The 15884-nt window shown below is 37.7% G+C and overlaps 2 protein-coding genes across 2 annotated transcripts in view; one reads left to right on the top strand and one right to left on the bottom strand.

The window, feature by feature from the left end:
* Positions 1–15884, top strand: part of TMEM144 (transmembrane protein 144) — a 76040-nt gene that overhangs the window by 44268 nt on the left and 15888 nt on the right. The window contains exons 3-8 of the mRNA XM_070415408.1: positions 1558–1729; positions 3815–3937; positions 6325–6424; positions 8223–8303; positions 12299–12380; positions 14273–14349. Coding sequence (XP_070271509.1) covers positions 1621–1729; positions 3815–3937; positions 6325–6424; positions 8223–8303; positions 12299–12380; positions 14273–14349 — 572 coding nt within the window. The 5' untranslated portion in view covers positions 1558–1620. The remainder of the gene's footprint in view (positions 1–1557; positions 1730–3814; positions 3938–6324; positions 6425–8222; positions 8304–12298; positions 12381–14272; positions 14350–15884) is intronic.
* Positions 1–15884, bottom strand: part of GASK1B (golgi associated kinase 1B) — a 119546-nt gene that overhangs the window by 91452 nt on the left and 12210 nt on the right. The window lies entirely within an intron of this gene.

Below are 15884 nucleotides of genomic sequence, written 5' to 3'. Positions count from 1 at the left end.
CCCCCAGTCCCTTCCCTCTGGCCCCCCTCCCTCGGCCAGCAGGCTCTGATCGCCCAATGGTGAACACGGAACTGTGGGTGGGTGGCAGCGGGGGGCAGGGCTGGCTGCCAGCAGCCAGGGAAGATGGCCCTGATCACAGGCCAGGCCTAGGGACTGTACCCGTGCACAAATTTCATGTGCCGGGCCCCTAGTTTTAAAATAACTAAGAAGGTGGTTTCAGATGTACTTTATTCAATACATATCCACAAGAAGTTATTACTATAACATTACATTTGGAGGGGGAAAGGACTGGATTATCCTCAGTTCCATTTCAGACAGCTTACATGGTGAAGTGAACCAAAAAGTCAATGTACCACATATAAACTTAAGATGGCATTATGGGAAGACTCTGGTTTCCTCCTGTGATAAAATGACTCTTTGTGTTATTTTTTTTCCCCTACTGTAGCTTGTACAACTAAAAAGATGAATTATGTTTATTAGCCTTTTCCAAATGTTACCTTATGAAAAATGCCTGATTCTTGGCTCTTTATGGTCTGAGGTCTTTTCTTCATAGGAGGACCAGAACTTTTTAATAAGCTTAGCAATGTTATCCAATCGAACTTATGTAATGAGGGAATGTTTTGTATCTATACTGTCCTATGTAGTAGTTACTGGCTATATGTGGCTACTGAGAATGTGGTTAGCATGACTGAGGAACTGAATTTTTTAAAACTTAATTTTAATTATTTTAAATGAAATTTAGTTATGCATATGTGACTAGTGGCTACCAGATTATACAGAGAACTGCCAGCTGCTTCACATTGTCCTGGACTGACTGATAATATTGTACAACACACCACTGCTAAACATGTACTTGCGGATATTCCTGAAGAGTGACTCTTCAAGGACCTAAATCTTGAGATTTAGGAGATTCTTGAAAAGATCTTTAGAAGATTATTCTATCTGTTCAGTTTATTTTTTAAGCCATAAAGATATAAGGGTTTATGAACTATTTAAATTACTAGACACTGGGGGTACTGCTGATGAAGGAAAGTGCATTTATCTGTAGCGGATCCTGAGTATGTAATAGTGATTCAACCTACGCATGCCTAGAAGCTGTGTCGGAAATATAACAGGCTTTTGCTTGTTAAGGCACTAGTAGTTCAGAAAGTCTTCAGACATGCTCTCTCATTTGCTTATCGCAACAACCAGTTGAAGTAAACAGAGTCCTAGTCTACAATTTGTTTATTATACCCATCTACCTACACAGAAGAATTTTTTATAATATAATAAAACTGTATCTAAATCTTAGAAGAAGTGAGGCTTACAAACTCTGAAGACAGTTGTTTTTTTTAAATTGTAGATTAGAGATCAAAAAGGCTTTTTTTATTTCAAAAAAGGAATAAATGACCATGGAGTATGAACATAATATCTAATTTCATAATATCCTAACTCTATATCTGGAAGAAGGAATCTGCGCATACTTTTAAAAAACTCAATAAATAGCATCTATTGATCAACATTTGTTCACAGATTCACAACTTCTTCATTGTTTAATTTTTATATCTTCTATTTCAGAAGCTCTTGAAAATTGCATCAAGTCTAAAGTGAACCAGCTCACTCTCAGGCAGAGCTATAACCATGAGCAACAATGGAACAGACCTAACCCTTGGTTTCAACTCCTCTTCTGTAGCCATCCTTTTGTTTGGCTCAAACTATGTACCACTTAAAAAATATGATACTGGTGATGGTAACTATTTTTCCTTCATTGTTAACCTTAAATTATTTTTAAATACAAAGTTCCCTATTTGGGTCTTTTAAAAAAAAAATGATGGCTACAAAAATAAATGTTGTTTATCCTGGCACCAAATGAATAAAGCTTAAACTAAATCATTTAATAATGACAAGCCAGTTATCTGAGAGTTAGTATAAGACAACTTTAAGGTTGTGTTTCATGGTAAAGCTAGGATGGATACTGTCAGGAAAGCTTTTTAGCCATATCTGTTATGTTTACAAAAGAAGAAAGTCCATTCTACGAATAACACGGGTTTTGAAAACACAAATTTCCAAAGCAATTGAGAGAATAGAGAGCAATTTGAGCATAACATGAATTTTGTGTTTGCTTATGTGCAATTTTGACTCTGACAAAACACGGTGAACACAGAACACTGCATCTAGATGGATAAAGATGCATAGTAATGCGCTCACACACACACCCCTTAAACATCCCCCAGCTCCCCCAGCACCACAACCATCCTCATCTAGTGTTAGAACATTCCATCCACCCACGTCACACTAACTTACAAGCTGTGACACTTCCGATGTCCACTTCCATAAGCAAACTTCAGGTCTTTTTCAAGTTGAGCCACATTTATGGTAGCATTTATGAATTTCTTAACCACATACCCAATGCAAAACTGTACTATCATTTTTATCAGGTTCCTATCTTTTTTTTCTAATATGTTGATGAAGTTTTTGTGTTGTACCCTAACCCCACTTTCCCCATTAGCTCTGAGATTTCTATTACATGATTTTGCATAGTGCAGTGATTTTTAGGAATGTAATGTCACATTATAGCAGAACTGGCTATAATGTGAATTTGGGGAAGAAGCAACAGTTGTTTTTATCTACCTGCCTTTTATATTAAAGCCAGAAGAAGATATTGGAGAAGTGATGGTGAACACCTGTTAGAAAGCAGATGCGTTATCTCCCAGATTCTTTATGTCTTGTCACAACTTAGACCATAAAATTAAAAATCTTTCCCCTCCACAGCCGTTCTTTTCCTTTGGAGTTAAGATAGGAATGGAAACTACTAAAAGAGGAACAAAAACCATACCGAGGGATCGAGGACCTAGGTTTTAGGTATTTCACAACTGTATGATCCTGGGCAAGTTTCATCAGCTCTTTTGTTCTCAGTTTCTCATTTATAAAATGAAGAACTTGTAAAATGATGTTCCCTTTCATCTTTATGATCCTACTTTTTTTTTTGTCTGAGAGGTTAACGGCCATTTTTTTCTTTCCTCCACAGAAATAGGCAAAAATCTTCCAAAGTTTAGAGTCAGAAGTGTTACATTGAGTTATCAGTGGCTTAGTATTTCTTCCAATGTTGACTCTTTTTTTATCCTTTTAATCTCGAAACCTTGATGCAGAAGCCTCAGAAAGTTACAGGTTTACCCACATCACCATGCGCTGTTCCGATAACTGGCAAATGGCAACCCAGAGCCTAGAAAGGAGAGTAGCCCTGACCTACAAGGCCAATGCTCAGGCTTGTGATGTCTGACTCATCATAGGCATTCAACTCTAAATGTAACAAGGTCTACATGTGACCATAAATGACTTTATTTTAATCCCAAAGGTGACATAAATGATCCTCAAAGGTTTAAATCACTGCTGTACTATTCTGAAGTTCTTAAGGCCATGTTTTTGGTGATGGACAGCACTAGGTGTGGCATCTGAATAAAAATATAGAGACTCAGTCTTGCCAATACTCTGGTAGAAAAGATTTGATTTGTCTAATAGATGGGAGAGGGTGTTAAGCAGAAATGCACTGCTTAGTAAGCTTTCGAGTCAAACAACCTAGGTTTAAATTCTAGTTCTACAGACTTCTAGCTGTTTGTACAAGTTACTTCATTTCGGATTCGTTTTCTCTGTCTTTGAACTAGGGTTAATTATGATGGACAGTAATTGTAAGAATTACATTAAATGTGCAAAGTTCCTGGCAAATAGGCATTCAGTAAATTGTGGCCATTCCTATAATAATATCTCATTGGTATTCCTAAGGCTTAATTTACTCAAATCAGTTTGAACCACTGACACCAATTTCTTTTATTTCCAGGAATGTTTCTCCAGTGGGTACTTTGTGCTGCTATATGGTTGGTTGCCTTGGTGGCCAATCTGGTATTACATTGCCCTAAGTTTTGGCCTTTTGCAATGGTGGGGGGCTGCATTTGGGCAACTGGTAAAGTATGATATAATTTATCATTTAATACTTTAATCAATTTATACTATGCTCATAATAACTCTGGTTCATAGAAGGGCACAAATAGTGATTCCAAGTAATTCTTAGTCATAGATACTAGAAATTGACAATTTAATTTCTTTCATTCAGATGCTCCATAAATCTTTTTGGTGCATTTCCTAACTCCTCTTAATGATTTCTTTCTTAGTCCCTGATAGATAATTATAGCAAAGTTATTACCAATTGTTCTCTGTCTGTTCAAGTGTAACTCATCTATGAGTTTACATGATCTCACCTTTCTTTCTCTAGCATGTTTATCAGAAAATATTTATTAAATAGTAGTCTCTACTAATATCATTTTTAGGGCTTGTATTTTTGAAACGTATATTTTTATTAATTTCAGAGAGGTAGGGAGAGGGAGAGAGAGATAGAAACATCAATGATGAGAATCACTGATCCGCTGCCTCCTGCATGCCCCCTACTGGGGATCCAGCCTGCAAGGGCAACTGGGGCATGTGCCCTTGACCAGAATCGAACCCAGAATCCTTCAGTCCATAGGCAGACACTTTATCCACTGAGCCAAACTGGTGAGAGCAGGACTTGTCTTTTAAAGTAGCCAAGCACAGATACATTATAATTTCAAAAGCACTGGCAGAAAAAAAAAAAAAGCTTCGCTCTGTTGCCTTATCAATACCTGAAATTATATAACTAGAATTTATGCCTTTGTTTGGCCAATCAAGAATGTATAAGTACACCTCTGGAGAGCTTTCTTCTTTTTAGCTAAGAGAATTTCAAGTATCAAGGATCTATAGAGGTAATTTTATTAAAAGCAAATAAATTTTAAAATTTATTGGGTACTCACTTAATTTGAATATCTGCAGAATAAATGATTTAATGAAGTTTATGAGTTGGAGGACAAAAACGTTAACTTTTAAATTTCTACTAGAATTTAAAGTATTATCCCTCACTTATACCTTAATGTGATTGTGTTTATCATATCTAATTGGAATAGGAGAACACAGAGTGCATTCATTTATCCTGCAGAAATTGATAACCATCCCATAGTATTTATATTCACCCAGTAGGTTCCACTGGGAGTCAATAGGAGAATGGTCTAATTTTAGGTATTTGCAGATGTGGATGCTATATGTCCTAGTAACTGATTTGATATGGGTAGTGGACAAAACAGAAGAGACTATGGTGATGTCAGGATTTTATCACAGGTGATTAGGAAGGTGGTGGTATCAACGACAAGGATGAGGATAATAAGGGGGAAAAACATGTTTGAAATGGAAAATTATGAGTTCAGCTTGGGACTGCCTGAGTTTGAAGTCCCTGATGTTTCCTCAGTGGGGAACATCTGGTTGGAGATCTCTTGTTGACAGTTTGAAGCATAAAACTGTAGAGAAGGTCCAGGCTAGACCTATATAGCTTGGAGTAGGTCTCTCTAGTTGATAGCTGAAATCATGACATTAACCAAGTACCCAAAGTAGAATATAGCAATAGGTGGAAATGTATTTTAGGGGAAATATTTATCAGGTACCTAAATCTTGAGAGAATGCACTAAACAGAAGAACAGGAGGGAATCAGGAAATGAGAGCATCTTAGAAGTCAAGAGAGGAAAGCTTGCCCTAGCCGGTTTGGCTCAGTGGATAGAGCGTCGACCTGCGGACTGAAGGGTCCCAGGTTCGATGCCAGTCAAGGGCATGTACCTTGGTTGCGGGCACATCCCCAGTGGTGGGTGTGCAGGAGGCAGCTGATCGATGTTTCTCTCTCATCGATGTTTCTGGCTCTCTATCCCTCTCCCTTCCTCTCTGTAAGAAATCAATAAAATATATTTTTTTAAAAAAAGAGAGGAAAGCTTTCAAGAAAATATTGCTAGAGCTGAGGGGCTAAGAACTATTTAAAATGATCATGGATTTGGCCCTAAGTGAACCTTAAGAGGACAAAGCAATGAATGAAACAAGATAGTGAGGATGGAAGAGCAAAGTCTAGGGTCATAGAGGGCCAACAACTTCTATCAGTGGTTGGCTCTGGTTCAAGTCTAAGAGGATGGTCATGACTAATTTAATTGTTGATAGTTATTGCAAAACTTCAGAACAGAGACCTAAGTTAAGGTTGAAGAGTAGTAGTGTAGTTAGACAAGGACCTATTCAATATTTTTTGTATGATTTTGCTCTAAGCCTCATTCTTTTAGCAATCATAATCATGGGTTTAAATGCAAAAAAATGTGGTTATTTTATTTTTAAAAATGAGGAATTGTGCTTCACTAAATTTGTCCAAATCCCATAAATTTCCATTGAAGTTAAAATAAAAATTAATTCCATTTATAAATGTATTTTCTGTATTGAAAAATAATACCTTTCTTCTGTGTGTTACATCTACAGGGAACATTGCTGTTGTCCCAGTGATGAAAACCATTGGTTTAGGTCTTGGACTCTTAATCTGGGGATCATTTAATGCCTTAACTGGTTGGACAAGCTCAAGGTAACACAAAGCTAACTGTTTCAACTAAGATTCTCTGAGATCATACTCTATGGAAGGCTAGTGTGAGTGATTGGTCTAGCAAGGAATAACATGATTCTTATCATTTTAGAGATTATAGCCAAGATATATGCATAAAATATGCTTCCTTTAATTATTATTTACCCAAAGTTCTAAAGAAGTGATCTAGATATTATCTAGATATTTGATCAGGATATAGTAAAAAATTATCTCTAAGGGGGAAACAACACTAGGGAGAGAGAAAGGGAACTGATGTTTATCTTCCCCTTTCTATTGTGTGGCAATTTGTTAGACATGTTGTATGTATGCATTATTCTTGGCTCATTTTCACAAATATATGAGGTAAGCACTATCTTATAAGAGAACTGATACACAAAGAAGTTGAGTAACTTGCTGAAGGTCACAGAGCTAATAAGCCAGATTCAGCCCAGGTCTTCTAGTTCTAAAGCATATATTCTTCCCTCTAAAGTCTGGGTCAGGGACAACAGACTAGGGCCCAGCTTCCCAGACATTTTTGTAAAGAAGGAGTTATTGGAACACAGCCAAACTGATCTATTTAAGTGTTGTCTGTGGCTGCTGTTAGACTACAATGACAGAGTTGAGTAGTTGCAAGGTACCATCTGGCCCACAAAGCCTAAAATATTAACTCTCTGCTTCTTTAAAGAAGAGTTTGCCAAGCCCAGTTCTAGGGCTGGGCTGTTCAATATAGTTGCCACAGGCCACATGTGACCATTTATATTTAAAGTTACAACAGTATGGTGGTTACCAATGGGAGGAGGTTAGGAAGTAATCAAGGATACAGAGGGTCAAATATATGGTGATGGAAGATGATTTGACTTTGGGTGGTAAACACAATGCAATACACATAGATGATGTATCTTAGAACTGCACATAATTCGATTTTAAAAAAACAAATAAATAATAAAAAGTTAAAACTATAAAGTTAAATTAATTAAAATTGGGAAATATTAAATATTCCGTTCCTTAGTGGTACTAACCACATTGCAAATGCTCAATAGCCCTATCTGCCTAGAAGCTCCCCACTTGTACAGTGCAGCTATAGAACAGGCCCCTGATTACGGAAAGTGCTAGTGGGCTGCACTGCACTGCTCTTGGTCAGCATTGAGATTAACATTCAAGTAGAGTTTGGGAAATGAATAAAACGGAGGCTCTTACTCTGACCTTACTTTTTGATCTGGTCTTCCCACTTAAGCACTACAACGCCTTCAACAATAACAAAACACACTCACCTCCCATACATTCTTTTCTGTCCTTTCCCCATTTCCTACCCTGCTTTTTACATGGACTATTTTCTCTTTTCTTCTTGCCTCCTTTTCTCTCCCCGCTAGATGTTTCACAGTGATTGTTGGTAATGACCACTACAACGTCAAGGCACGAAAATAAAAAGAACTTGCAGTTGTTTATGAGTCTGTTTCAAATGTTATGCAAAATTGCCACCAACCAATTAGCATTCAATTGCCCGCTCAATTCATTTTTTGTCTTTCTTCTTCCTTAAGTCTTAGTAAGAAAGGGACATTCACAAATACTTTTTACATATATTAACTCATTTAATCTTCATAAGAAACCTATAAGGTGGGTATAATTGCCCTCATTTATAGATGGGAAATTGAGGCACAGTGAAGATAAGTTATCCAGGTCCCATTCAGTGAGGAACCTATGATTGGAATCCAGGAATCTGTCCTTGAGTCCATGCCCTGAATCACTATGATGAACATATTTTCAACAGCATTGACGTTGATATGATTTTCTCAATTTCCAGGTTTGGCTGGTTTGGAATGGACGCAGAAGAAGTAGCAAAACCACTGCTAAATTACTGGGGCGCTGGGCTATCAGTAGTCAGGTACATAGCTATTTCTAATGATTTATCTCTTCTTTTAAACATTTAGAGTACTTGTTAAAGATCCTGGCTTGTTGACATTTTTTAAACCTACATTGACATGCTTTCCCTCAGAGTCTTCATTTACACTGACAGACTTGGCTTGAGAAGACAAAACAATGCCAGCTCTGAGGCCAGGGGGCCAAGCCCTGGCTCTCAAAAGCCTTGAGACCCTGGGGAAGTCACTTCTTTCAAGCTTGCTCTCATTATCTGTAATATTTAAAAAATCATAATACATTGGTTCAAAATTAGAATTAAGTAGCACATTCAAGTAGTTTGCAAACTAACAAATGCCATGTAAGTAAATGTTATGCTGGCTTCCTGAGGCCCCCAGAATAACCACTGATTCTCTCTTATTATTACTCACTTACTCTGTGCCACCCAGTTTCCAGTTCCCTGTCACTTCACTCAACTCTTCTTAACCCGGTTAGGTAACCAACTCTATCACCTATGCAAACATACACCCACTGAAACACATTTAGATGTGTCTGTGCCTAGTTGTACATTCTATATGAATGAGGATGAAAATGACTTGGAATCTCTACATGGCCATGTTCAGTCAATAGAACTCTAACAGAAATTAGGTCACCTTACATGCAGTGCCCTTTCCTCTCTAGATGCCATTTATATTCCCTGTCAGTGCTTCACATAATGGATAGCCCTGCCTGGGAAGATTTTAGTGCTTTTTTTATTCTTCAGGGAAAGAATGCTATATTTCCCTTCCTCCTGCAATGATAGCTTTTCCCCAGCCACACTCAAGAAGCAATCTCTTTGTCATTGAAATGTTGCCTTAGAGAGTGGTTCCAGGCCAATTGGAGAAGAAATAACATAGATTCTTCTAAAATAGCGGATTCCTGACATTTTTGGTTGGAGGCAATTTTATGAATTCTGCATCATTCATACAGCTTTGAATAGCTCTCTCAAAAACAGTTTCTTTGCACCCGAAAATTGTAATGTTAGCGTGCTTTCGTTTTAATGGTAAATAAGGCCATTTATCCAGTCCATCCGGCATTCTTTTTCTCCATAGTTCTTCTTTCTGCAGAAAGTGCACATTCTCTAAAATTACAAATTATTCATGTTCTACCACCTCTACTTGTGTGACATTGGAAAAATCACTTAGTTTCTCCAAAGCTTTGGTTTCTTCCTCTGGGGATAAATTTGTGATAATAATTGCACCAGCCTTGTAATATATTTTGAGAATTAGATGAAATAAAATATATTAAGTGGTTTGTATGGTAGTAGACACGTTGCTCTATGTATTGGGTAATTTTTATCGTAATAGTATTTCTATTAACAACTTTCATGTTTATTTGCTGTTTCCCCTTTGGATATGTGTTGTCCGACTCTATGGTAAGCTAATCAGTGCACCCGGGGACTCATGTAGCTCGGTTTGAAGCTTGTCTGAGGCAGGAAAACGCGATGAGCTTTTTCTGTGGTGCTCCCTTCTGTGCTTCTTTACTGACAGGAATTTCTGGGACCTTTCATTTCATTATTTTAACTTAGTTAAATCAGTTTGAAGGGCATTCATTGAATAAGCTTGGAGTTTCATGGTCAGTATAAAAAAACTTGGAACTTAAGGTTACATTGGTTTAGGATGTTGCTTTTCTTTTTTTAAATTGAAATTATTGCTTCTCTTCTCCACACAACCCAATTTTTAAAGGATTGGGTAGGTCATTTCTAGCCTTACATTTGTCCTATATCATATCTATGGTAAAAGTATCTGCCACAACCTTCGCAGCAGGGTTCAGGATCTGAAGGAGGGGCCAACGCACGAATGAAAATGCTTTACAAGAAATATGAATTTAGAAGGCATGGGGGGCCAGGTAGAGACCTCTTTCTTGAAGAGGTACCCCCAAGACTCGGTTCCCTCTGCTTTTTATTCAGTTTTAGATACACATCTTGCCCTCTAGCAATGCATACAGGCATATCAAAGGTAAAGTTTGCTAAACAGTAAAAGGATGATCAGGTTAAGAAATTGCCTTGAGCCACCACTATCTCAACAATCAATGCTTAGCATCAGCCCTGCTAATGCCCAAGGTCCATCAGCCTTCCGTGTTCCTTGGTGCACTGACAGTATTGACAAGCAGTGACTTCCTGCAAGTATCAGTCAGTCTTTACAACCAGTAGTGCTGTTTAAGATATTTTAAACAGCAGAGGATTTCACACAGGGGATTGTTTACAAAGTGTTATAAGGCCCAATGGAGCTGGAGGAGGAAGGTGGTACCAGCATACACCCAGAGCACACATCTGGCCAGTACTACTGAACAGCTGCCTCTGCCCTGAGCGACCTAGCGCTGCTGCTGAAATTTCTGGAGCCATCACCAAAACCAAATGGTGTCTCCCAACTTTTAATCTTGTGCATGTGCCTTCCATTGGCAAAACCTAGTTGTCAATACAGTTTGAGAACATGTAGATTTCAGTCTTCTAAGCCTCATATTTAGAAGAGAATCTATAAGGGTGGGAGTAGAGCTGACACCAAGAAACAGTGTCCAGCTCACTCTCTTAAACATGTCTTAATGAAGATCCAGGAGTCAGAGTTCACACAAAAGCAGATTTTCTTTTCAATTAAAATTAATGCTCTGGATTTCCCCGGGGTCTATTCTGTATTCTTTTCTCTTCTCACGTAATTGGTCTTCTCATGAGAATTGTGTTGTGAGGAAACCCAAATCTTTGTTTTTAGCCATTACCTTTTCAGGGCCACAGTCCTTACATCTATCTATAGACCAGGATAGACATCTCTACATAGCTGCCTCCCAGGCTTCTCCTACTCAATTTGAAGTAAAATAAATTGTGCATGAGGACTCTGCTAATTCAGCACTCTACAAACACTAGACGTTTAGTTCCTTTCTCTTTGCCTTCAGCATTTTCCAATCAGAATTACTTTTCTCATTTTACCCTTCCCTTCAACCTGGTTCCTCTTCCTGAATTCCCTCTTTTCATAAAAGGTATTAGCCACAATCTTTCAAAATCAAAACCTGTCACCTTAATTTTTTTTTTTATTTTATGCACCACCCTTTATCTAATGTTATAAACGTCTGAATATTTCACAGGTTTTCCATTACTTTGGGTCCTTACTATCTACCCATCTTTATGCCTCACATTTAATTTCCCTAGTTCCATTCTTTCCTTTTGCCAGTTTGACTTGCTTGTATGTGCTATCAAATCTGGTCACCACTCTTCTATTTAAGAACCTCTTCAGTCTCCGCATTGGATTCAGAATAAATTTGACTCCTTAATCTGGCATATCCTCCACAGTGTTAGCTTCCACCCTTCTTCCTAGTGCATCTTTCTCCCTGCATAGTTGTCCCTCAGTATCATGGGGCATTGGTTTCAGGACCCCCTGCAGATATCAAAATCACAAATACTCAAGTCCCTTATATAACACAACCCTCCCATATACTTTAAATAGTTTCTAGATTACACGTAATACCTAATACACTGTAAATGCTAGGTAAACTGTTCTTATACTTTATTGTTTAGATCAGGAGTGGACACACCTGTGGCTTTGGTAGATGGCCTCACTCTCCTCCATGGGAGTTGCACAGTTCTGCACTCCCAATCAGGGTTACCTGTTTCCAACTGAGATGCTATTAAAATTTGGGGAGGGGAGGTCAATATGATATTAAAAAAATATTATTTCAAGGTATTTTTTATTTGTATTATTTTACCATGTAATTCCAGGGTTAAGCAGGACTGAAAACAAAGATGGAGCCATGAACTGAAACAAGAAAATCAAGAGAAAGATCTGATTTAGGGGGAAAGCCTATGAGTTTAGCTTTTAACCAGTTGCAGTTAAGGACCATGAGGGACGCCAAAGAGAATGGCAGTCCTGGAGAAATGGCAGGACCACTGAAGGGGCAGTTTGGAAGTGATCATCATGCCATTAGAATTTTATTTAAGCTGTGTTTTACTTGAACCAGGTTCAAGATAAATATCACTAAAATTTATTTTCTTTACAGTACTTTCATATGTTTCTTCATCAGAAGTGAAATACCAAAGAACACGTGTTCTATGGATACCACACCATTAATGACAGAGCATGTAAGTCTAGCCTGAGAGACAACTTTATTTGAAACATAAAATTAAGATAAAAGGAAAATGCATTGATTCGAAACAAAGATGAGAAGGTGGTGTTTTTCATGTTTTGTTTTGTTTTTCCAGTCAGGGCTATCTAAGATATATTATTTATTACAACTAAGTCTATGTAGCAATATTTCCCCAGGAAAGCTTCTCAGCAAACACATGAGCCTATTTATTTTTGTTAACAGTAGATTGCTACTAGAAGATGTATATATACTATACAAGCCCACGTTTTGGTATGATTTAAGGATTTCTACACTAGGAGAACCCTGAATATTGTAGAGAAATATGAAAGTTACTTTAGAAAGAAAGAGGAAGGAGGTTTTAAAGTAGGCTCAGGGAGGCCAGGGGGCATAGGTCAGAGGAAGCCAATGAAAGTATAGGTAGAGGCATTCAAAAGTAGGAATTGGACTTTATTTTCATCCTATTTCTCTTTTCTGCCATATCTTATTCCACTCAAAGACAAAGACAGGAAATATGCAAGGAGTGACTGTTTGACTTTGATGAACCTAAATTAACCTGGAATAGCAAATCTAGATGAAATAGGAGTAACCTTTAGAAGAGATCTGACACAGCAGAAGTGCCAGGACTACTTATGCAAAAGTGATTTCTGGGTAACCCCTCATTGCTGTGAGCCCTGACTCTAGTCCTTCCTATTCCAAGATTCTCTTCTACAGGCAGTGCCTGGTGCACAATAAGTGCCCCCTGGCTGCCCTCTGAGTCTGCCGTTTCACACCTGCACTGAGGTAGTGCCTCCCTGGAAGGTGCTGCCTCTACTCCTTACTTCAAAATCAGTCCTATCTTCTCTCTTTCTTCTTCTCTTATCAAAACTCTTATCAGCTAAGGTGACCGAAACCTCAGTTAAACTGACACTAAAGTTAAATAAAATTAGCTTAAGTATAAGAGAAATGAGATGTATTAATCCAGAAGCATCTCTAATCAGGGAAATGTTTTCAGGAGAATGGAGGAGTTAGGGGGTGAGAGAAGGTGTCGGTATTCCTTGTCCACTTTAGGGATCCAGATATATCTCCTAACCACCCACCCTTCCAGCAAAGGAACAAAGATATAAAATAACATAAATGCAACTTGGTAATAGGTACATAGTAGGCAAGATTTTTCTAGGCAAAATGGAAGGATACAAGTAAACCAACTTTAAAGGTGCATAAACAGCGTAATCCGTTAGTACGCAAGCACACACCATGAGCTCCTCAGTTATGGCCAAAGGAAAATGTGACTTAGCACATGGAAAATAATGCAAATCTAGTTTCTTATCTCTTACAAAAGCAGGAGTATGACATCAAGAAACTTCAGCTAAGAGGCAGGGATGATTACAATAGTAGAAATTCTATGAATTTGCTCATAATTTTTTTCTGACTTAGGATATTAGCCTAATGTTGAAACATGGCTAGAAATGTCTTATTAACTAATTTCAGTATTAAAAATTTTTGAATAAAATGCCTATTGATCTAAGGCAGTCCATAGTAGAAGGATCTTTGAGTTTTCCTTGGTTTTAATTTAACAGATTACCAAAATATGCAAATGAAACAAGCAATAATCACTTTTGTTAATTTTGATAGGTGTCTCAAAATTGACCTATGTTAAAACTGTAAAAAAAAAAAAAAATTTACATGGACAACTTACCAATTACCCACCCACCAGTTCCAAATTAAAAGAGGATCAGAATCAGAAACATTTGAGTCTAGGAATATCCACAGAATCAGAACACATAGTATAAAATGTTCATATTTTAAAGTATGTTTGAGTAGAGAAAAACACTGAAAATCTTTTTGTCACCAAAGTGATTATCAAGTGACTGCTGTTCTTGTTTTGGTTTGTGCCTATGCTTTTAATAGGTGACCAACAAAACTCAAGATCCCTGTCCTGGCTCCTCCTGGGTGGATAAACTTTCTCCAGCGCAGTCCCGAATGGTGTAAGAAGAGGGTCTCGTATTCTGTTTTCTATTTGATTAAAGCAAAGATGACCAGAGTGAAGTGGTAGTGGTCTGAGTTCAAGAAGAAAATGGTGATGCAGAGGGCCTTTGTCTCAGTGCTTCAAGGAATTCCTAAGCCGCTGCAGTATCCTTAGCCAAAAAGTAGCTGATAAAAAGCAATCTCGCTTTGCAAGACCTTTGTACGGAAAGTAAAAGAGGTCCTACAGGCCACAGCATGCGAACAGCAATCCCAGTTGAATTAGGCAACTCACTTCCCTAGTACTGCCTTGCTCAGGATGTGCACCTTCCATAGGAGATCTCTCTACTGTTGTTAGGTTTGTAATCCCAAGATATTCCTTGTCAGATATAGGAGAATATTTGTTTCTGTATGGGTCCTACCTTCCTTCCCCAAATGACTTCATAAGAACTGAAAGACTTAGGCTCAACATCAGCCCCTATATTTTAGGGTTTTAGGGGCTGGCAAAGAATTATGAAACTCTGTAATAGTATACTGCTTGCATTTTACAACTGATGGCTGTTTTGGACTTTATGTGGTGACATCTTCTTTTGCCTCAAGAATATAAAGCATTTCTTCTGTGAGCATATACAATATCCTCTCAATGAGAAAGAGGTAGTGTCTGGCGCATAGAAAATGCTCAGTAAACATTTGAATAAATAGAACAAATGAAAGATATAAACAAGCTTTGGAAGAATTGAATACGTTGCTCCTTTTGTTTCAGAATAAAACAGATCTCTCAAACAACATATTTTTCTTCACAAAGCATCTCCTTGATTAAGGAAATTTTTGTTCAGAAAAATATGTTTAGTTGTCTCACAATTAGCCAGACCTGGTCTATTAGCCTGGTCTGTGTTCGGGACATGCCTCCAGGACTGTGAGGTCCAGGCTTCACCATGACATAGGATTTCTAATGTGAATAGAGATCAATGCTGAGTTGGCCCTCTGAGCTTTCACAATTTTATATTCCTTAAAGCTCTATTAAAATAGACTTCAAGAATTTCTTTTTAAGTTTGGGAAGGATGGTTTTTGCCTAAAACTCTTTCCTGTTTCATGCCATTGTCCTTTTGTATTAAGTTAAAGGGATTCTTCAAAAATACTAGTCATCTACCCCCCAAATCATTGGAAACACTTGCTTCATGTAGATAGCAAGTCTGAGGAGTCAACATAACTTTAGGACTTAAAAAGAAACATTTCCTTCTTACAAAAAGCAATAGTTTTACGTTGACTATCTAGATTGTTCTATTAAATTAGCACTTCCTCTTGACCATGCCACCGTCAATAAGACACAGGCAAATTGGTGGATCTCCATAGTTGTTTTGAACAAACCTGGGTTTAGTACTTAGTATGCCCTAGCCCCTGTGCTGGATATTACACAGTGGTTTTTGTGTGTGTGTGTTTTTTAAAGCAGAGGTCATAGTGTCAGTCCACAAATACTTCATAATTTAATTTGAGAGCCAAGTTTATTTATGGAGACTGTATAATATGATAGTAATCTTCTCAACTATGTAATGACAAT

Source organism: Myotis yumanensis, unplaced genomic scaffold, assembly GCF_028538775.1.
Source record: "Myotis yumanensis isolate MYYU_CA2020_CCGP unplaced genomic scaffold, mMyoYum1.0.hap1 SCAF_5, whole genome shotgun sequence".
Taxonomy (NCBI): Eukaryota; Metazoa; Chordata; class Mammalia; order Chiroptera; family Vespertilionidae; genus Myotis; species Myotis yumanensis.
The sequence above is the reverse complement of the archived record's forward strand: the minus strand, read 5'-3'. Positions and strand labels throughout refer to the sequence as shown.